Source organism: Hirundo rustica, chromosome 6, assembly GCF_015227805.2.
Source record: "Hirundo rustica isolate bHirRus1 chromosome 6, bHirRus1.pri.v3, whole genome shotgun sequence".
Lineage (NCBI taxonomy): Eukaryota > Metazoa > Chordata > Aves > Passeriformes > Hirundinidae > Hirundo > Hirundo rustica.
In genome coordinates, this window is record NC_053455.1 from 60,692,782 (window position 1) to 60,715,164 (window position 22,383).

General features: G+C 40.6%; 1 protein-coding gene across 2 annotated transcripts in view; it reads left to right on the top strand.

Annotated features, from left to right (window-relative positions):
* The window catches only part of SHANK2 (SH3 and multiple ankyrin repeat domains 2), a 274,396-nt gene that overhangs the window by 136,531 nt on the left and 115,482 nt on the right, over positions 1–22,383 (top strand). For both annotated transcript variants that reach the window (XM_058420947.1, XM_040067120.1), the window contains one exon: positions 6,176–6,251. In XM_058420947.1, the coding sequence (XP_058276930.1) occupies positions 6,176–6,251 (76 nt within the window). The remainder of the gene's footprint in view (positions 1–6,175; positions 6,252–22,383) is intronic.

Consider the following 22,383-nt stretch of genomic DNA (forward strand, 5'->3'; position numbering starts at 1 on the left):
CATGAAAATTAATGGGTTTTGAAATGGAATAGAAGAATGGCTTTCCAGGGCCTATTTTTCCTTACTCAGCCCAAAATAATTCCCCATCTGTTCTTTCCAACTCAGAGTGCACAGTGACCTTCTCCCAAGCAGTGGGTTGCCTTTGTGGGGCTGTAAACATGTCTCAGGTAGGAGCAACCCCTGTCATGCCGAGGGTTGAAAATATCACTAAGCCCCTGCCACACAAGCAAACACAGAGCTCCTTCATAAACCTCTAATGGAATGTCCCTAAATTTAATGCAAAGTCACTGCATCGAGGCAAAGTCATTAAGCCAGGTTTCACCTGGCACCTGCCCTTTGCTACAGGCCATGGTTTTGGGTTATGCTGCTGCCATCAGTGAGAACACTGATATTTGCAGGAAATATTTGAACTACTTGCTGGGAGGATGAAAAATGTGAAATAAGGTGTCATGATTAAAAACATTCGTACCCTGAGTCAGTTCTAAAGAGCTGGAACATTACACCACCTGAGCTTTGTAAGTGAACAAACCATCCTGACCTTCAGGATAAATAACATTTGCAACAGATGATAATGCCAGCAGGCAGCTCATCAAGACTTCTTTGTGCTCCCTGAGTTTGAAAAACAAGATGCCTTTATTTACGTGTACAGGAGCACTTTGGGATTGACATGGAGATCTGTATTTTACGAGGCAGATATATGTATTTTCTGGTCACAATATGTACATCTTTGTTAGGCAAAGTGAGCTGAAGTTGCTTTGTTTTGGCCTGACTTTGTAAAAGCCAGGTATTTCAGTGAGGATCAAACTGGGTCCACATGGACCAAAGCCACGTTCAGCTGCTGGAAACTCCGAGGCTGACATCCAGCTTTTTGCAAGTTTTCACTCTTTTGCTTTAAGATGCATTTCACTCTGCAAAGCAAGAGGGGAAAAAACCCCAAATCTTTCCTCTCCCAATTGATTTCCTTTGATGAGATCACCCAGAGCTGTGTCTATAACTGTCCCAGACACTGAGTGGCTTGATCCTCTGCATCAGTTGAGACCACAGTCAGAGAGCTGCCACGGATGGGTTGGATATGAGGGGCAGAGGGAATGAAGACCCTCAGGAACCCAACAGGAGAACTTAGGGAAAGATCAAGTGACCTTTACCACACTTTGAAAATATTCTGCAAATGAGGGAAGAGCTGCAGAATTCCAGAATTATGCAAAGAGCTGGTAAATTTGTTAGGACCATAAGAAGCAAATGCTTCCACAGCTACTTGCTGGGGTTCTGTTTTTCAGGTATAAGCAAGCTTTTTGTTAAATTAAAGGGAAAAGTGATGACATGGGAAGCATTGCTCTTCCATAACTGCCTCTCCAGCAGGTTCAAGTTGCAAATTTCAGTTATTAAGGTTTCTCTTGCAAACAAACTTGCTGATTCACTCCATTGGTCAGCCATTTCAGCATCCTTTGTGGGTAAGCAAAGTCACTGTATTCCAGCTAATCTTCCTCTAAGGATGAAGGAGGGAATCAACTCTCAGTCTTCCTTTCTTTTTCTGAAAACAAGATATAGTAGAGAGGGGAAGAAAAAAAAAAAAAAAAAAAAAGGAAAGGCAGGAGGACATCCAAGGGTTTGCTATTCCAGTCAAGTTGTCCCTGAGACATTTTTATGCTTATTCTCAAATCTGAAAAACTTAAAAAACCATGGAAGATTTGCTGTTTCTCAGCTTTAATGAAAGAAAAATTGGTTGAGAGCATCACATCAAGTGAATGCTGGGACTTAAAAAAAAAGAAAAAACTACAAACAGAAACAGAAGAAAGTGAGCCATGAAATAAAGTTTTTTATTAATTTGCCATTTATAATGCCTTCAGTATCTTTTCTCTTGATCCTCACAGTTTATCCCTTCAAATGAAGCATCAATATTTTTACCTCAGATTTGCAAAGATATGAAAAGATAATTGTAGTTTCTTCTGAATTATTGGGTGGTACCATACCTGTAGATCTCACTTTCCTGAGTTTTTATAACCCTTTATCAGAATCAACGATCAAACAGTTAATAGAGAAAAAATTCTATTTCTATTTCTTTTTTCCATTTTTTTGTACATTTTTTAGAATTCATAATCCTACTCTGACTGATTTGGAGGATCCCTGAACTTCATCTTTCCTATGGCTCAAATGAAATGCTCAAAGAAAGCAATAAGAAATGTCATGTTAAACAGTTGTATCATAGGCCTGAAAAAACTCACATATCACCCTTTTAACATACCATATTTAACAGAAAATCCAGTTTTGATGAATCCCATTTTCTAAGGGGAAAAGGGAATAAGCAAAATAAGTTACTGAAACTTCACAGTCTCTGTGGTATGAAGAATATTTTTATCTTTTAATGTGACTATTTTGTGGAGCATTATTTGATATGGCAGATACTTTGGATATACCTGAGACAGAAAAATACGTGCTCTTCTTAGTGATGTTTTCAATCCCTTGAACTTTTTCTCGACTTTTTCTTCTGGCCAAATTTGGATCAATTCAGGGAAAAACTCGTAAGATAGGAGCCCTGTCTTGCTGCAAACCAACACAAGCGTCCTCGAATTGTGAATTTCTGCTGACTTTATTATTAGACCACTGTCCTCTGCTTTGAATAACTTCTGGTCTAACCCTCGACATAAATGATCAGGAAAGGGTTTTTCCCCCAGGAAGGGGAAGGTGCCGAGGGAAGGCCTTAAACTCTGCCCCTCTGTTTTGGGTGTTGCACCTGAACTGCTCTGACAAAGAACATCTATAAATGTCTGTTGGGAGTGAAACATCTCCCAGGGCTGTCTCTGGGGAAGAGGGAAGGAAGAAGGAGAAGCTGCATGTTTTGGGGTGGGGATGAACCCACCTTTACCCAGTGGTATCTGGGGAGAGCCTGCTGCTCTCTGTTGCCTCCCAGTATCACAGCACAAATTCTGCTGTTCCACTCCCATTTCCTCTGCTCATCCTGTGGACATGCTGATGACTCTGAACCTTTCCTAGAGTGCTGGCAGCCTCTGACAACATCCCCGCTGGCAGAGCATTCCCGCGCAGTTTCCTTGGAAACACGGCGCAGAAATGCCCTGCGAGGAGCGGCAGGGAGGAGAGAAGGAATGGAGACAGTTGCTTTGGGATTTTTCCCCCATCCTAGTTCTTTACCCTTCCAAAGCAATATCAAATATGAAAGCAACCTACTCCAAGCCTGAACATCAGGGCTGGCTGCTGGAACAGGCCCACAACTGTTACGTGGGCTGAAATGGGGCACGAGTGGCATAATCTGTGTGGTTTACAGTCCAAAATTTATTTCTTGCTTTTCCTGGCAGCCATCTTTCAGCTTTTGATAATGTCTGCAAGATCTGTTGGAGTCCTGTGGTCACTTACGAGGCTGAGACAGAGAATCTACAATAAGTCCTACGTTTTTTTGGAGGAAAGCCCTCCTACCTCCTACCATTCCTGCAGTGGAGGAAGGAGGAAATGCTTGCCACCTGCACTTTCTCAGCGCTCACCCCTCTTTGAACCCTATAAATTAAATTCTGGAAGGGCAGGATTTGAGCCTGTTGCTCACCGAGATGTCTGCAACAATAAATGATTCTAATAACGAAACAGCTGGGGCTTTATTATTTGGATTGCCACTATTGCCCAGGGCACACAGCTTATTTCTGCTGCAGCTTCACTGGCTTCAGTGGAAAATGGAGCAGGAAAAAATTGTTGTGTTCTTATGGTATTTACTCTGACAAAATATGGGCTTCTCAAGAGATCTAGAAATTTCAAGTGATACCCCAATGTTTCTCTCTTTTGACAGTCTCAAGGAAACTGGACCACTTTTGCAAACCCTGGTGTTTTGTTCTACCTCTTAAAAAAACTTTTTGAACTGACCCAACTTGACGTAGGGACTTTTCATCTGTGGTGACTGGTGTTCCTCTCAGTAAGAATGCAGTATTCTTAAAGTAATTATCTTCATTAAAATAAAACTGTTAAACAATGCTTTTCTAGACCTTCTTGTCCCTATCTTCTTGCTGGTCTTTCTAATCTCTCTGCAACCAATTTTAAGAAGAAATCCTCAAAAGGTTCTGTGGGTTAAAGCTTCTTAAATAATGACGGGGTTGTTAGTCCTAGGTGGGCCTAACTTACTGCAAAGAGTTTTGATAGAGAGTGCTGGTCTTGACAAAACCTGAGACGTGAGAATGGGTACACATCCAGGGAAACCTGGAGCTAACCTTGTGGTGCTAATACACCTGTAACAGTGTCACTGTGCTATATTTGGCTTGAATTCAGAACAGCATTTGTTAGGCAATTTCCTATGGGTTCTTTGAGTTCTTTGTGTTCTTTTGTCAAGTCGGAGAATGGAATCCTTTTCCATTTTCAGACCCCAGTTCGTTTCGGTGGCAGATTCCTGGTGCTCCCCCCCACTCCTGGGTGTGTGTACTTAGGCTGTGTAATAAGGCAGCCTGGAATCTGAGTCGGAGGTGAGGGGAACAGGGTAATTAAAGAACTTAACACAGGGAAACTGCCACTTAGCCTTGAGTTCAGCGCCTTGCAAGGCTTCTGTTTCCCCAAATAATCCCTGGCTGCGCACAGAGGAGAGGGGGGAAACAGAGGGGTGGCAGAGCCGGCGAACAGATCCAAGCTGCAGCTGAAGAGTGCCGGCTCTGCAATCCTGGGGAGCTGAACAAAGCTCTGTGTCTTGCTGTGCCTTCCCATCCCTCCCACCCACTTTGTATTCCTTACAGCACTGAAATATCATGCTATAGAAAACAGATTCTGCAGGGGGAACATCTGGCTCCTCAAAGCTCAAGCAGTTGCTTTAAGATTCCAAAATATTCTTCATCATAATTTATTTCTTGTAATCATTTCTGAGGGACTTCTGAGAACTGGCCCGGGGGAAACTCAAAGTGGACTCCAGGTTTATGATTTTCTGTGTTTCTTCTGTTTATGTCTCTTGGTATGAACCTGATTTTTAGAATGGCGTGAAAAAAGAATGCTGCTCCATGGGGAACAGACTGCAATTTGTGCAGTAGAAGCAGGAATTTTGGGTAAAGGAAAGGCCTTTTAGGCAGAAAATACAGGTTGTAGGTGAATGACAAAGGGACAAAATAAACTAAACTATCAAGTAGAGTTAATATTATAATAGGGATTTTCTCTCTCTCTGGCCATCCTCTAGGATGGAGGCTGGCTGGTCTCCACAAAATATATATAAATGTAAATACATCTGGTTTTTCCTAGTGGTGCTTTTTGCGGACCTTGCCAATTGGTGCACAGCTCTGAAGAAATAACTTTCTTACTCTTTTAGCCAGCTGAAACCTGTACATACAGTTCCAGCTGGAATTTCTCTGTATTATGGATGTATCTGTATTTATGCCTCCAGCTAGGGGCATGATCCAGTTACATGTCAGCTGCTCTGGTTAAAACAAGGAAATAGGTGTTTTTCCCACCCTTCTTCCCAAAGTCTTCCTCCCAGGACTTTCTCCTGCTCCTTGGCTGTGTTCAGAGCCCTTCCATCCTGCTCTTGTTCTCTCTGCAGGCTTGCCCATGGTCGTTTGACAGCACCAATCTCGCAGTCATTTGTACCATCCTTGAAAGCCGCACCACAGAGGTGCTGTGCCTTGAGGGCTCTCTCTGGCTTGGGGAATTAATAAAATCTGTTGGATTGTATCAGGCTGTCTTTCCATGGAGAGGCCCCCAGCTTTGCAGATGAGACTTTCATCATCATCACCTAAACCAGAAATGTTTTCATCTGATTTTTGATGTCTCTTAGCCAAGCCAAAAGTGATTCCATAGGAGGACCAACACCAGTCGGTAGTTAAGCAAAAAATATTGATTTGCATATTCTGCCTGTTTTCCCAACTTTTCTGATATCTGTTGCATATTTTTCTTTCTTCTTTCTTCTATTTTGTCTCTTAGCTATAAAAGAACCAAATATTGGATGCAAAAGTTTTTGCCACTGAAAATGTGAGTGGAGCTTTAAAACTTGTAAATGATGTGATTCATGATATCCAAGAAGTTCTCCTTATTCACTTGATGTGTCTAATGTGATAAAAGAATATATCCAAAGCCAACTTTTTTTTTTTTTTTTTTTCCCCGAAATGCCTTGAAACTACGTTCATTCACTGTGAGGGAATATAAACAAATGTTTCAGCACTTGATTAAGAAACACAGAAGTATTGAAAATTCTTTTTTCTCTCTGCAGAAACACGAATAGATAGAACAAAGAAGCTGTTTAGACACTACACGGTTGGATCCTATGACAGCTTTGATGCTTCAAGGTAAGAACTTTTCCTTTTGGTTGCAATCTGTTTACAAAACCTTCCCGGGTTTTATTTAATTGTTACTTTTGATTTAGGCTTTGGAGGGGAAGAGGGAAGCAGATCACTAAATAGATCTTCTGAGGATACCCTTTAACTTCAAAATTGTTTTTTGTTGCAGTTTACTTTGTTCGTATGGGATGGGTGTAGAAAATTTGGAAGCTGCAAAGTCATGAGTTTCACAGTTTTGTTTTGGGAGTGGTGAAAGAGATTTGTTGTTATGAACAGTAACTTTGGAACCTGAGTAGAACTGAAGCTGCCAGAAATGAGAAATTAGGTTATTTATTTGTGGAGAATTCACGGTTTTCAAGCAGGTTCTTCTCCCCTGTGGATATGCCTTGAACATACAGCTGACTGCTGGTAGAAAGGATAACCTTTAAAACACAGAACCTCAGTTAGCTTTTGGTGTCTTCTTGCGGAAATTTTGGTGGCACACTGGAATTATTATGCTTTTCTCCTGAATGTCCAATTTTTTTTTTTTTTTTTTTTTTTTTTTTTTTTTTTTTTTTTTAAGGAAACGGCATTTACTGTAGGAGAAAAAGCTCTGAAATGTGTAAAGCAATGGCAGCATTCCATGTAGCACAGTATTTAAAAAAAAGAAAAATGTGACAACTGTTGGTTCTGTTCTGTGATCTTAGATTTTGTTCTGAGGTTCAGGCATAGTTTCCATTTGTGAGTTGAACAATTTGGGGAGGGAGTCCCCAGCTGGACATGGTGTGATTGACTGGGGGAGTCTGATGACGGTGAAGTTGTCAGAAGAAGCTGTGAGCCCATACTCTGAGCCAAGCTCTGCAGAGCAGACTCACTGGTTTTACTGGTGACGTTTGCAGTGAGAAGAGTTGGCTTTTTTCAAGGTTCTTTGAGTGATCATTAGTCCACAAAATCCATATGCCTGTCTCTATACTTCAGTGTGAACGTTTCTGCAAAGGAGAGGAGCTGTGTCTACTGCACATTGCCTTGGAGATATCAAATAATTCCACTTGGAAACTTCCTGCTACTTTCTAACAAGATTTTTTTTTTTTTTCATTAGAGAGTGTCTATTCCATCAAAGAGTGTCTATTCCATCAAAACCTTACTTTCCACCCTTTTTTTTTTTTTTTTAAATGTTGTTGATTTCTCAATCGTTTTTGAGGTTTTTTCCTAAAGGTATTTGGTTTGTGCAGTGCAACTGATTCAGGACTGAGCAGGAGAGAGAATCAGGAAAAATGAACTTTTGTACAGCCTTACATGAATTAGTTATGAGGTGTGTCTGCAGTTGATATCAATTAATTGTCTTTAGTAGAGAGAAGGAAAGCAACAGAGTTCTGGCAAGGTTTGGAAGAAAACTCTGAGTTTCCTCAGAGAATCCAAGACCCAGTGGATCCATTTGGAGGGGTAATAGTGAAAATTGAGAAGAAATGGTAGGAGGAGACAGAATTATTGTGAAATTTCAAGAAATACAGTGCAAAGGTAGACTTGCTTAACACATTTTTTCAGCAAAGTATAGTAAACCTAGAATTTTTCTAAAGTAACACCAGTAAAACGAAAAAACCAGTAACGCACCAAGTTGTGTTTCAGATACTTGACTGAGGCTGGAAATCAGATTTTTGTACCTCTGAAGGGTGATTTCACTGGTGCTTGCGTACTGCTGCTAAAGAAAAAAGAATTTGCATTTCCAAACCTGTCTGGAGATTAATGTCTCTTGGTAGTACATCCAGATTTAATTCCTCTCAAGGGCTTCTTCAGCGAGGGGAATTATTCAGCGAGGCAAACAAGGTGTGAAACTGAGAGTAATTTTTGATATTGCCAGATTTGTACTGCTTTGATTACTTTCTCTGTTATCATTTCATATCAAAGTTGGGGAAGAATACATGAGAACAGATTTAACGCTGGCAGCAAAGGTTTCATAAACATTTGTCAGAAGACAATTGTGCCTCTGTGCTAAGAACAGCTCTGAATCCAAAGTATTAACAAAGCTGATCCAGTTCCTTTCTGGAGATGATGTGGGGGAGTGAGGGGAAGTGTCTGCTCCTTTCTCTCTTTCCTTCTCCCTCCCAAAGGGCAAAAATCGCTGAGTAGAAACACTCTGTTCAGAAATCTATATTAATGGGCTTATTCACATGCAGGAAAATACATTGTACATGGCATTTTTCATCTTGAGGAAAATGTGCAGCTTGAGTAATGGAGGTTCATTAGATCCTATTTCAGCTTTGCATAAGAGATCAGTTATCCATACATTAACTTCAGGAAAATGGGGAGGTTGCTTACTAATGTGGAGAAGGGCACTGAGACTTGCTTGCCCGTGCAAATAGCCACTGAAAGTCATACAAATGCAATATAGTATTTGAAACTACCAGGCCTGATGTATTATCTGCTTTAAATGCTGGTGACATGCCCTCAACAGGGAAGAAATCCTTCTTAATGTCCATCCTCTTTCAGCTTAAGTCCCCATTCCTTGTCCTAAAGAGCAGATACGCCACTAAAATTGCAAGGAGATAATGCAAGGCTGCTCTGCCACTTCTCTGAAGTTTTCTGTCTTCCCTGTATTTTTTAGCAGTTAATTCAAATGAAATTATTTGTAGGGTGTAAATGAGTTAATTCATCAAGGTCAAATTCCAGTTTAATAACTGAAAGTATTGCTAAGGCATGGAACGGGTGTTAAAATTAAAAAAAAAGAAAAGTCCTTTTTTTTAAAAAAAACCCTTTAAGCTAAGGTAAACCTTTAGAAATGATCATTTTTAATCTGCTTGTTAACTGATGTGAGGGAATTGATTAGTTCTTTCAAGATGGGACAGTGGATTGTCCAGTCAGGAAAATATGTGGAATTAATCAGTTTTTTAATTTCAAGTGTAAAATGTTATCACCCTTTTAAATGAAATGGGACTGATAACACAGTGATAACTAAATTTTATACTCCGGAGACATAAATAATATGAGACATTGTGGTGCTGTGTAAAAATGATAAACTTGGTGTGGTGGAAAACACGATCCATTGCCTCCATGAATTTGGGAACTTTAGGACACGACAGTGGAAACTTCTCCTACTGCATTCGTTGCATCATCTCCCACCACCAGCAGAACAGGGCAGCAGCAAAAGTCAATAGCACAGTTGAGTGCCAAGCACAGTGCAATCAAGCATGCACATAAATGGGAGGTCTCCTGCATAATTCCGTGTCTTTCTTCACAGAATTATCGACTCTCACATGGGGGGTTTTTCTCCAGACACTTTAACTGGTTCCAATCCCTGCATGGGAGAAGTTTTCCTGGCGCCGTTTCTTGACGTCCCACAGCTCCAGCAATATAAAGGAGCTTGCAGGAGAGGATGTCATGACAAATAACCTTTTCCAAAGGCTGGTTGCCTCCACATTAATGACAGGACCAAATTGATTTGTCTTATGGTTTTTGTTCTGTTTTTTGGGAGGGAGACAAAGAGGAAAATAGGATGGTGTGATCTGTAAGAAAACTTAATTAAAAGCTTAATTCATCAACCCTACTGTCCCTACTTGGAGTCAGGTGGCAACATCCGTGTCTCACGAGTGTAGAAGCTGGCAGGAGCAACTCTTCAAAAGCCAATTTACATACAAACACCTAATAAAAACTGGAGAGATTCTTCTCAGATGTTCTTTCCAGGCCATTCTCTGTTGCTGTTGTCATCTGCAGTGTGGGATGGAGCAGCCTAAGCTTTAAGCCTGAGCAGTTCACAGGGACTCCTTGGCACAGCTGAGGCCGGCTGCCCCTGTAACTCAGCATGCTGTGGAGAGCTTGGCTATATTTTAATTTTTTTTTAGCCCACAGAATGTGGCCTGTTGGATACCTTTGTCCCAAAGTTGTGATGTAAGTGGTGCTGTCTCAGTAGTTTAAGCATTAGGCGTGTTACACACCTTTTTATAGTGGAAGACCTCAGTCTGATGCAGAAATACTTCCTTCTGATTTGAGATCTGGTTTCATGTGGATATTTCACATAAATAACCCTCCCTCTGGAGAAATGCAGTCACTCATCTCTTTAAATATAGATTTTAAAATAATAAAATATAGATTTAAAACAGATGGAAAGTTTTGGTGGAATTCAGGCCATTACAAGCGGTGAGGAATGTAAAACTGACAGGGAGCAAAGGGATTTTCTCCTGGTTATGGTGGCCCCATGTCCCTAGGGTGAGGAATTTGGCATATGTGCTTGCTGAGTACTGCTTGCCTGGCAGCAATCCACTAAATCCTGGCAAATGGCTCCTTGCAAAAATTGAGGGAAGGTATAAGAACTGTTGTTATATTTTATATCCTGCTTCCCACATTTTCATGTTGGTTCTGCCCGGGCAGAACAGTGAGAGAAGTGTTGCTACACGGAGAATAAATTTGATTTGCTGAACTGGGGTAAGATCTGGATGATATTTAAGGTCCCTTTCAGCCCAAACCATTCTAGGATTCTGTGAACTGTTCTTTTGTTTGTTTTCTGTTGGATATCACCAGTTCCACTTTACTAATGTTTCCTGGGAAGTCTGTGCTGTTCAGGTGATCTCTGGAAGGAAATGGGAGTAAGGAGATTAAAATGGTGCTGTGCACTCTTAACAATAAATCCACAATCTGGGACTGACACATTGCTAATAAGTGGAAACTGATTTTACATCTGTTCTTACCTGCAGGCATATATTTTATACATAATCCTTGATTTCCTCTGGTGGAAACAAGTAAAACCAGCAGCATTTAAACTTTTTACCTATACACAAAGCTCAGATTTTGCCTAGAAGATGGTAACAAAAATATCTGAGTATGCTCATCATTGTAATTAAATATAACCCTGTGAGGCAGTGATGTGGTTACATCTGAAAACTCTCTGAGATTTTACTGATTTTAAATCTCTGTAGATGTGATATCAGGGTTCTTTTGGGCACAGAGAACAGTCAGCCCCAGCCAAACTGTAGGGAAAAAAAGAGGCACGTCAGATGTTTTGTGTGCATGCAATCTCACCTGATGTCTGAAGTTATTTTGTTGGACTTGCTTGTTGTCTGTTCTGAATTAATTAATTCATTAACTGTCTGATGGCACTGAGCTGCTCTTAATGTGAGGCAGAAAAACAAGTGTAGCTCAGTTTTAATACCTTGTGCCTCATTAACTTGGAGAGCATAATTTGATGCAATTTGAAGAACTGCATATGTATCTAAGCAATAATTAATGCATTGTAGCCTCTGCAGAGCAGGTGGAGATGTAAAATGTGAAGTTTTTTATTTACAGTTATTCAATTTCTAATGGAAATTCCTTTGGTTGCTAATAAACAGCTTTGCACTTTGCCCCCCCTGCTGTTGAGTGATGCCGTGATGGAGCTTTTTGTGCTGGGGATTACAGCAAATATTGAAAGGAATTGCTGAAATAGGAGGTAAAAAGGGTGTGTGTGCATCTGAATTGTGGTGCCTCTCCATCTAAACCTGTACTACAATTGCTCTATTAAGGTCTAATACAATTACAGCAAAACTCTATGGCGAGTGATAAAAGTTTCCATTAGCTTATAAGTGCATTTTTAAGTTGTTTGCTGCCTTGACAGTGAGGTTTGCTCAACCCATTTCAGTCAGATTTCAGCTTCTAGCAACTAATGTTTTGGTAACTGATGATTAAAATGTGTCAGGCATTTTCTGGGCTAGCTGTTTCCCTAAATTTTTAGTGATAAGTGTCAGCAAAGAGAGATCAAGAGCTGAAAAAAAAAAAAACATATACAGCCTTTCCCAAACTGAGAATTACAATGCTTCTTTTGAAAAACTTTTAGGATCTACCTCTAATGCTAGTCCAGATTTAACTGTGTGCCTGGGGTGGAGAAGCTGCTGCTTGCAAGGGCTGGGATTTGGGGGCTGTGCCATTTCCAGGCTCAGCAGGATTTCCTCTGCAACTCCTCCGGCCGGATGCTGGAAGACAGCATGGATTTAAATGTCACCACTGGAAGCAGCAGCCTGTGTCCTGTGCATGGGGAAGGAATAAAGAGGGTTTTTTTCTTTAAATTAGAATAGAGGAAATGAAGAAAAGAAAAAGGAGTGGGGATGCAGAAAGAAGTTTGTGAGGGTGTGACACCAGGCTGGTTAGAGACAACAGCCAAATAATTAGAGCAGAGGGAAACAGGAGATTCAAACGGGATTTTTTTGGGGAGGAGGGAGAAAGGAGAATGATTAGGTTTCTAATAATTAGTGTTTTCCATTCCTGCATCCCAGCCCCTGTGATGATTTAATTCCCTGCCCCAGGGCAGCTTTGGCTGCTGTGCTGTCATCTCATCACCAGATGAGCAAAGCCTCCATATGGTTCCCCTGGTTGGGAGTGATGTGGTTGGAAGTATTGGCAGCACCAAAATGGAACAAATAACTGGTGAGCTCGCACTGTGGGCTTGCGTCCAGTGGGAGTGATTAAAACCACTCTTCCCCCTATCCCCTCCCATTCTTTCCAGGGAGACTTTCACTAATATTTGTCACATTTGTAGAATTTGATCTATGAGGCAAAACTCTCAGGGTGGCTGGCAGGCAACGTAAGTGTTTTGTCCCTCATAAAAGCTGATGTGATCCAAAATGGGAAAGGGGTGGATTTTCATGTTCCGTCTGTTCCGTGGTGCAGAAGGAAGGTGCTGGGAGGAGGGTGCCTTGTTTGTTCTGGGACAGACCAGAAACAGCTGGAGCTGTGTTTCTTTAAGGAATGGAGTCAAACCCAACAAAGAGGGAGCAGCTAAAGAGCAAACAATAGCTGGTGGTGAAGCATTCACCTGGACTAAAGCAAGTCTGGGCTCAAGTCCCATGTGTGTCAGACTTCAACCCACAGCCTGAGCTGCTGCTGCATGCCAGGAACCTGCTGGGCAGAGCAGGGCTTTATCCAAGCCCTTTGAAAGTGTTACTCTTTCCCTGAGCCAAGAGGCAGATGCTCTCTCCATCCTCGTGGATGTTACGGGGCGCTCCATGGGAATGATTGGCAGATGCAGCGATTGAGTAGCTGGTGATGCTGCCGGGGCTCCCTGCTTCTCTCTGACACAAAATATCAGCCTGTTTTCAGAGAGATGATGTCTGACGAGCGCTAAAATGTGTCAACAAAATGAGTGTCACACAAAAAAACCGGAGTTCATGGCAAGGCTCTGAGCAGAGGAACAGCAAGTGTTAATGCGCGCACTAAGGAAAAGTGGCAACTGCATTTTTAGGGGGGAAAAAAAAAGACCATTACCCCATGTGTCTTCTAATTTCTCTAATTTTTTATAGGGGCCCAGATAACTGAATTAAAAGTTAGGTGCTCCAGTTGAAAACCAGGGCTGATACTATGCAGATTATGGGATCCTTTAGACCAGCGTGTCCAAACCTGGAGCAGTTGCACCTATGGTTTACACCTCTACTGCAAACATTTCTGGTGCCATAAATTCTGAAATGCACTTAAACAATGCATCTGAATTGACTGGCAATGATAAACCAACATTTTCACCCTGTCTGCAGTACACAGACAATGAAAGCTTTGTATTCTCAGAAATTCCTCATCGGTGCAACCAACGAGCTGAATGTGAAAGGCAAGGGGGCAATAAAGACAGGTTCCAGTTCAACATTCACATAATTAAGAGAAGTCACAGCCAATTTAAATTAAATTGTTAAATCAGTGATTTTTTTCACTGCTACCAACATTTTGGGCTAAACTGGCCATGCTTTGACAGAGCTGCTGAAAATGATGATGCTGGTAGGCAGGAGAGCTGTTTAGATGGACATTATGTCTTGCAGGTAAGCAAAATTTGGAGTGGACTTAAAATAACTCAAGGGCTTAGTGCAATTAGAGAAATGGAGAGGGAGAATATATTTCAGAAAAGAAGGTAGAGTTGCCACCTCCTTTCTGATGTTAATGAGACTGTGAAAAAAACATGATTAGTCAGGATTTTTAAAGGGATATGTGAAAATTTAACCATAATTCACATCACCTTTGCAACTGTTTTGTGCAAAATCCTAGAAAATCCAAGTTTCTCCCTGTACACTGTATTTTTAAAGCTCTTGGAGAAGAAAGAGGATGTTTTCAGAAAAACTTGATGCCTTTGGTGAGGCCTCATTTCTTTTGAGACAGAATTTTAAACTTGCTTATGAGTTATATACTAAAGGCATAACATTTTTTTGTCATAAAAATTTGCAGTGTGTTTAACGCTGATTTAAGCACTGTACTCTTCTGTACAATACAGACTTGTAAGTGAAATACTTCCATCTCTAAAAGTGAAATGAACAGTCAGGGCTATTCACACTCCTTGTGGTCAAGGGCTGTATTTATTTTCCAAGGAATGCAGGATGGGAGGATAATAATTCCTCCTGCTCAGTGTAGCAGGTTGTGATGCAAAACCTGAGGGATCCCTTAAAACTAATCTGAAACTCGTATTTATCACCAGCCCTGAAATCACCTGTTTCTTTCCCCTATTTGGTAGTTTATTTTTCGTTCAGACTCTCTTGGAGCAAGCGCAATTATGATGCCAAAATGCACTGCGAGTTTAATAATTGTTTTAAAGACTTGCAAGGTCAAACTACTACCTTAAAGGGCTTGTAACACATTTTAAAAATGTTAGTAAAACACTTGCTGTTTGTTTTCTTCTAAACCCAAGGTGTGGCTGAAGTTACTTCCCTTGTTCTGCCTTTGTTACTTGTCCTGTTTGATAATCCTGAACATGTTCCTCTCCTTGCCACTGAGGTTGTCTGTGATAAAAATGACCAATTTTAGCAAAAACAGCAGGAAAATTATTAATTAAAAAAAAAAAAAACCTATACAAAAAAACAGTGGGTTTAACATCTATGATTATTATTCCTTTTATCTAAATACTTTATATGTTAAGATGATTAGGGAGAAAATTCCTATTTCTCTGTGATTCAGTGGCAACATCAGGGGCTGGGACTACAGCTGGTTTGGGGTAGGAAAATACAAACCTAAACAGCAAAGTGTTTATTAGATAAATATTCTGGTTACCTAAATATATGTGAATGTTTGGACAGCCTGTTTGCTCAAGGCTCATCGTATTAGCAATGAATATTAATATTTTCACAGTCCAGGCTCACACTGCGCAAATGCTTCATAATTAAAGCTGAAAATTGCTGATAAGTATCAGGTGCAAGTGGAGTGTGCTGGAGCCCAGAATATTCCTGTGCTAGGTGGAACATCTGTGTGAAAGGGCTGTAAGGGCTCTGGGCTACAAAACTCTCCAGTTCCATAGCAGAGGCACTCCTGCCTGCATTGTCTCATGTCTGGCTTTCACTTTGTCACGAGTGGTGTTTGAAATGACTGTTCATTTTATAAAAGACAAATGAAGTTAATTAATACAGAGGAATTAAGCTTTTATTTTTCAGCTCATTTAAGCTCATTTTTTCAGCTCATTTTAAGCTCACTCTCCTCCAATGTTTTTTTGTTTTCTCTCTACTGGTGCAGATGTGTAGGAATAATAACATTTCTCTTAAAGAAGGTTAAAATACTCATCTTTTTATGAGTGTGTATAAATATACTCATACATGAGTATCAATATATCCACAGTATGGTGCATATATACCATAAATATATATATATATATAAAATTTATTTTTTTTCCTTAGGATTATGAACTTACCACTGACTTTTTTATAGCCTTCATACCCTGCATAACATAGAATCAGACTTCTACTGGATGATTTCTCTTTCCAGGAAATTGACTTCCTGGTTTGCTGTATCAGTGTTTTACTTTAGTTGTTGCAGTTTCAGTGATGTAAGGTGAAAACAGAAAAAAACCCCCACAAGTATCAATAGCCAAGTCAATTTATTTGAAAAGCATTGCTTTAGATTGGCTACTCCCTTCTCCTACACACCAAAAAAAAAAAAAAAAAAAAAAAAAAGATATGAAGTGTAATTAAAAGCTGAATAAAGGAATGTGGGCTGAGGGGAAGAAGGAGAGACAAAGTTTCTCCTTGATTCTACACAAAGAAAATGTGCAACTACTTTGGAGTTCTGTTGTGGGTTAATATTTCTCTTTTAAACCTGTATTTTTTAGTAAAGCTTTGTAGCATAAACCCATTGAAGTGTACAGCACTGTTGCTCTCTCTAAGACAGCTTGCTTCCTTGTAATGATGGTGGATTTTTTGGGCACTTCTGCTGATGATGGGCTAGAAAAAGCAGCACCATCTTTCTGACTTCCTAATCCTTACTGAATCCCTTCATGGCTGTTGTTAGTGTGAGTTTGGGGACTTAGCAAAGAACTGTTCTTTTTTTTCACCCAGGGTACTGAGTATTCAAAATCTAATAAAGATGGCTTGATTCCTTGTTTAGAAGTGTGAATGAAACACCTTTTTTAAGTGGAAGATGTGATGTGCCCTGTCAGGTTTTACTGGAGCCTGTGATTCCCTCACTGTGGAGTACAGATGAGGAACAGGGGAATATCTCCGTGTCTTTTAAAACAGCCACAGTTTGACATATCCCTCTTTCATCAGCAGATTTCAAAGCAAAATCTGCAGCCTTGCTGTTCTCATGATCAAAGAGCTCCACAAGATGTTTAATAACTCTGGAGAAACAGCGCTGATACAGGAGACTGGAAAGACAAATATAGGAATATGGGGAGGTTACAGGAGTATTGCAGGAGCATCCTTTCTTATTTTTCCGTTCTTTATCTGGCTTGAACATAGTCAGCTGAGGAAGGCACATCTATGCCAAGTTTACCGTGATGAAATTAGACCATGTTCTTTCTGTTGCAATTTGAAATTTTTTTTGCCACAAATTGTAAAGCCAGAGAGGAAAACAGCACAAGCAGGTGTACTGGTGATCTTGTCTGTCTTCTCTGGTTTTTTTTATTTGAGTGCCAGCTGTGCCAGTCAGGCACTGACACACAACCAAATATCTGTGCCAGTAAAGATTCTGCTCTTGGATTTCTTTGAGAGCATCTGAGAAGATGAGATCCATAGGTAGTACTAAGCATTTGATTCCGTGCTGCACTTCCATATGCAGCCCTGATTTTTTTTTTTTTTTTTTTTTTTTAATGAAATAGCAGAATGACTTGGAGAATTTTTAGTTCTATGTGATTTTATTCATCCCTTCTCCTTCATATTTTAATTATTGTACCACAATCATGCTCCTTGGACTTGTATCTTCGGCTGCCTAGTAAGGAATTTATCAATTTTACTGCCCTCCAGTATTTCTGTTCTGGTGCTGGGTTCTGTCTGCCCTGAGGAAAGTGCTGAGGCACTGACCCATCTATTTGGAAATGTTTTCCTCCTCCTCCAAGTTATAGCTTGCTATAAACTTCCAGATAAACATATGTTCTAAAGGAAAATCATTTAGGCTCGTCAATATATGACATTAGGATTGCCCAGCTCTACAGAGTGAGCCAACCCCACCCATTGTGGATTCTGTGAAGGGAGAGGTCACTGCGAGTTTGGATATGTGGCTGGCTACATCCCACTGTTTCTGTTTGGGTTGCCAGTGGGTTTTTTAGGGACAGCCTCTGTATTTTCCTGTCTGCTGTGCACAGAACCCACTAGCTGCCATAGTTGCTGCCTCTTGAATGAGCGATTGCTGCTGTACCTGACACAGGAGAGCTGTGAGAGCTCTTCTGTGAGACCTAGAAGTGGATGATCAATGCCTGGGAAACTTGAATAATCACAAAAAGAGTCTTCATTAGTCTTAAAGGCCTTAATTAGTAGGATTAGCCAATTTTCCTGAAGCCATTAGGGTAGTTGACTGTAAATTGTAAGGTTGACCCTTCCATCGGTAACAGGAAATGTTTTCCCACTGAAAGTTTGCTATATCCCACAATAAGGTTTGCTGTAGACATAATTTCCATTTTATGTGGTATCAGGACAGGTTACTTCCCGAAAAAAGGGAGAGGATATTTTCGGTGTGACTTTAACAGGGTTTGACTGTTCGATAATGCACAAAGGGCTCCTCCCCTTGAACAAATTTCCCAAATGCCCTTCTCTGGCTTGAGCATAACCACCATAAATTTGCCATTTTATCCTGAAAGGAATTGGTGTGACTGCTTCCAGACATCGCATATAAATTTATGGAATGATTTAGATATTGTTTTATTGCAGCTGGCAGAGCACTTGTTTCTTCTAGGATGTATCTAGCTGTGAACTCAGTAGGTCTTTCCAAAAGATTGCAATTGCAAGAGTGCTGAGGAGAGGAAAAAGGGCTAATGAAGAGATTTAGATTTACTTGGCCAACTGAAAGAAGTGAACCTGGAGAGAGCTAAGTTCACTTCTCATCCAAGGGGAGAGCATGTCCTGACTGAAGGGCTTGTGGACCCAGGGGCTACTGAAGCTGAAAAGGTTGGCTTACATTTCTAGGGGATGCATGACTGCAAAGAAGCAGGAAAATAATTCCTTTTTACATTCATTTTTTCCTCTGCCTTGAGGAGAGACTGACAATGTACCAAACAGCCACTTTTTTTTCCAGATAATGGTGATAATTTTCAGTGGAGTGTCCTCTACATGCTGTTTTTCAGATCGAAATCAGCAATGAAACACTTGATACAAACTTGCCTAAACACATCTTGCATCCTGATAGTCTAAACCTCTGTAATTTAGTGTTTTAACTTGTGGAATAGGTCATGCCTTAAGATAGGGTGTAGTTATCCTTGATGAGAACAGGAAGCCAGGTTTTGTGGGCCTGCTTCCAGCAGGAACCTGCACTCCAACCTTTGTTTTCTTCATACAGGTCTTTATGAAAGACTTGACATTTCTCCTTCCTTCCTCAAATATTATCCTAATGGGCTGTTAGCAAAGCAGAAATTCCTGCTCTTTTGAAAAGCCCACACAAATGATGGTTGCTATGTGGAATAGTGCTGAGTTCAAAACTGACATATCTGTCTGACTGTGGACAAACCCTTCTATTTTCCTTTCTCCATTGGTCAGTCTGTAAAATTATGGAAATTGTAACAGCTCTGCACAGTTCTTGAGCCTTAAGTTGTTAAGAAAACTACATGAGTATGTTTTGTAATATCTACTGCTTGAGTAAAGCAGAGATTTACACGGACTCTTATTTTGGCCTGAAGTTTTTATGACTGTGCTCCACACAGAAATAGCCTGCATTTGATAGGATGTCTTTTGCATTTAACTTTGCCTGCAATGAATCTTGGCCTCACACAGCCCACAGTCAAAGCAGTGTGTGCCCTATTTAAGTAATGAGCTATTGATTTTAGAATTACTCATTTTATTGCCATCATATGGAACCGGTCATATTCTGAGGGCTGGTCTCTGAAATGGAATCTTCTTAATTTCGGTTTGGGTTGGGACAGAAATGGACTTCGGGAGTTTTACCTATTGAAGTATGTCCTATCACAGATAACAGGGACTGTCTGGCCTCACACGGAACTGTGCATTCTACTGAAACAGCCTGGGAGAAAATTCCTCTTCTTGCTTGAGCTCAGGCTCCTGAGCAGGCTCCTAATGTCATGCCACCTCCATTTGTCGCTGGTTGCCGTACCCTGTGTTCTGCTGCTAAGTATTTACAACACCTCCAGGATCAAAGAGACGCTGCCAAGAAAGCTCTTGGGGAGAAATTTTGACCTACTTTTACATTTGGCACCACTTTGCCTGCCAAGAGCAGGTGGACTGTGAACAGACCTTCGGTGGAGTGTCCACCCTGACTGGCACAGAGAGCCCTGGCGTGGCAAAGCAAGCAAAAAGCAGCACTGCAAACAGTCAGAGGTTAAACTCTGCCCCTCTTCTGCCCCCTTTTCTTGGGAATACAAACTTTTCTGGGAGAAAGGGTGTGGAGGTTGCAAATTCAGTTCATTTTTGTGTGCTTGTTTGTCTTCTCCCCTTTTCTTGCTGCTGGTTCTTCAATCTGCAGCACTGGGGTGTGTGTGGAGAATCAATTTGCTTTCTGTGGTTGCTTGATCAAGTTTAAGCTACTCAAGCCATAGGATTTTTGCAAGTTCCCTACTCCTAGGGAACATCAATGAGAAGAAATTCTACGCATCCGATTTATTCGAGCCCACATTTTTACTTTCCAGGCTGTGATGCTGTTTCTTTATGACTGCAACTGTATATGAGAAAGCTGTCATATTTGTATACGTTTGTATATATTTGTCAAATAATAGAGATCAGTTTGTGTGTTTTGTCACCGAAAATCATTTTGTGCTTCTCCCTCCCTCCTTTCCCTCTCACCTCCCCCTTGCACGTAACTTTGTAAAACATTGGTAATTTGGTATCCTCACTTTCGGCACATGAAGTATAAAACTGAGCAGTTTATGGAATAGATGTGATGTACGTGAGAAGAAAATCAGAGGTGGTTTTTATACCTTTAACCTGTACATTAGGATGAAGGGAGCCTGACTTGACAATGCCCATCCATTTCATTAGCCAGCTCTGGAAGGACCCTGGACGCCTTTTTTTTTTTTTTTTTTTTTTTTTTTTTTAACGTAGAATTGATCCTGGGTTTGCTGAGCTGATAAACTTCTGAATTCTGTATGGAAATGAACCGACATAAAAGTGGGATTTGGGGAGGAGATGCGAAGGGGTTCTTTGAACCAAACTCTTGCTATAATTAGGATCTCAGAAGTTGCCTTCTAAGCTCTATTAAGCTATTGATTGGTTACAAGGAAACTTGAAGGGAATGAGTTTTATTAATTTGACCAAGTATTAGGAAAAATAGTACTGCTGACTCTTCAGTGAATAAGCACAGGGACCCACCTTGGGAACGTGGTGGTGAAATGAGGGAATGGCAGGAGCAGTCAGCTTCTAAAACCATCAGGATGTTGATGGAGAGCTTCATTGGGCTCTGAGAGAGTTGCATGTTCCATCCCACCTTGATATCCCTGAGCAGGAGGGTGTTGGGGTTTCTCAAGAAGCAGAAGTCTTTTAACTGTAAGAAGAGGAAATGTCTGAATGACACAGTAAATAAGTAAATAAGTTGAGATTGCTGGTGCTGATGGGGACCACCTCTTGCTTACAAAGTCACCGCTGTGGCGGTTCGAATTAGTGCATGGTGTTAAACACTCTGCAGTTTGGAAGATGACCTTACATCATTGCTTCAGCAGCCATGGGAAGTTTCATCCCGCAGAGTTGGAAAGGCACCAGAAGGATGGTCTGTGATGCACGAAAAATCTGGAGTTTGGAGGCTGTCCATTGGTGTCCTGGTATCATCATCCCTCTCTTTGTTCAGAGATTTAAATAAAAAGGTCACAACAATTTCTCTTTTTTTCATTTCCTCCTCCCCATGGGGATTATTAATGGCCTGAAGGCTGATCCAGTCCCCCCTTGCATTCCCTGCTTTGGGGACTGGATTCTGTACAAGACCAGTGGGAACACAAATTGGCTAGTAAAAAATTAAGGAAAGCAAACTTGCTCATACTCCTTTCTCCCCAAACTAGTTCTGTAGGTATTTAAAGCAGCATAGTTTTCAGTGCTGACAATTCATGAACTTAACCCCTGCAATTCGTGCTGTGAAATGCTGTGGTCCCTAAAAGAGCATTCAATGTTTTTTTTTAATTTTTTTTTTCTGAGCTTATTTTTAGTAGCTTCATGTTTAATGAAAGATACTAAACACCTTAAGGCTTTTGCAGATTGTTCCCTGTATCTGAAAGGTCCCATTTTGATGTGTATTTTGTGCATTTTCTTTATCTACCTTCTACTTTTATCTTAGCCAATGACAGTGAGATTCCTAAGGCTACTTTCTCTTTAAGGGAATACTGCTTACATAAATAGTCCTTTACACTATCTCCTTGTTTTATAATATTAATTGTTTATCAGGAGACAGGAAATATTCCTTAGAAAATGTGTTTTCCTGCTTGTGCATGCCTTGTTACTATTTCAATTATGCAGATTCTTGATGCTGTGGAAATTTGTGCTTGATGACGCCAAGGCAGCTGCACGTTGTTAGCATTGTAGGCTGTCAGATGATCATGTGGGATTCTTGCAGCATGCAACATTCAATAGGATTGAAAAAGGGCTTTTGATGCAAGGCATAGCTTTCAGAATATATTTGTGCCTTTTAGTTAGCTAATAGAAAATCATAATTTATTATCTTTAAATTTAAAATGCTGCCTCATTTTTCTTCTGGTTGGTTTCATTTTGGCTTCACTAGAAGATGCATCTGGTACATCCACGATTGAGGAGTTTATTAATGATACTGTCGTTCAGTTCACTTACTTTTTTTCCTTTTAGAGTCCTAGCTAGCCCACAGATTACAT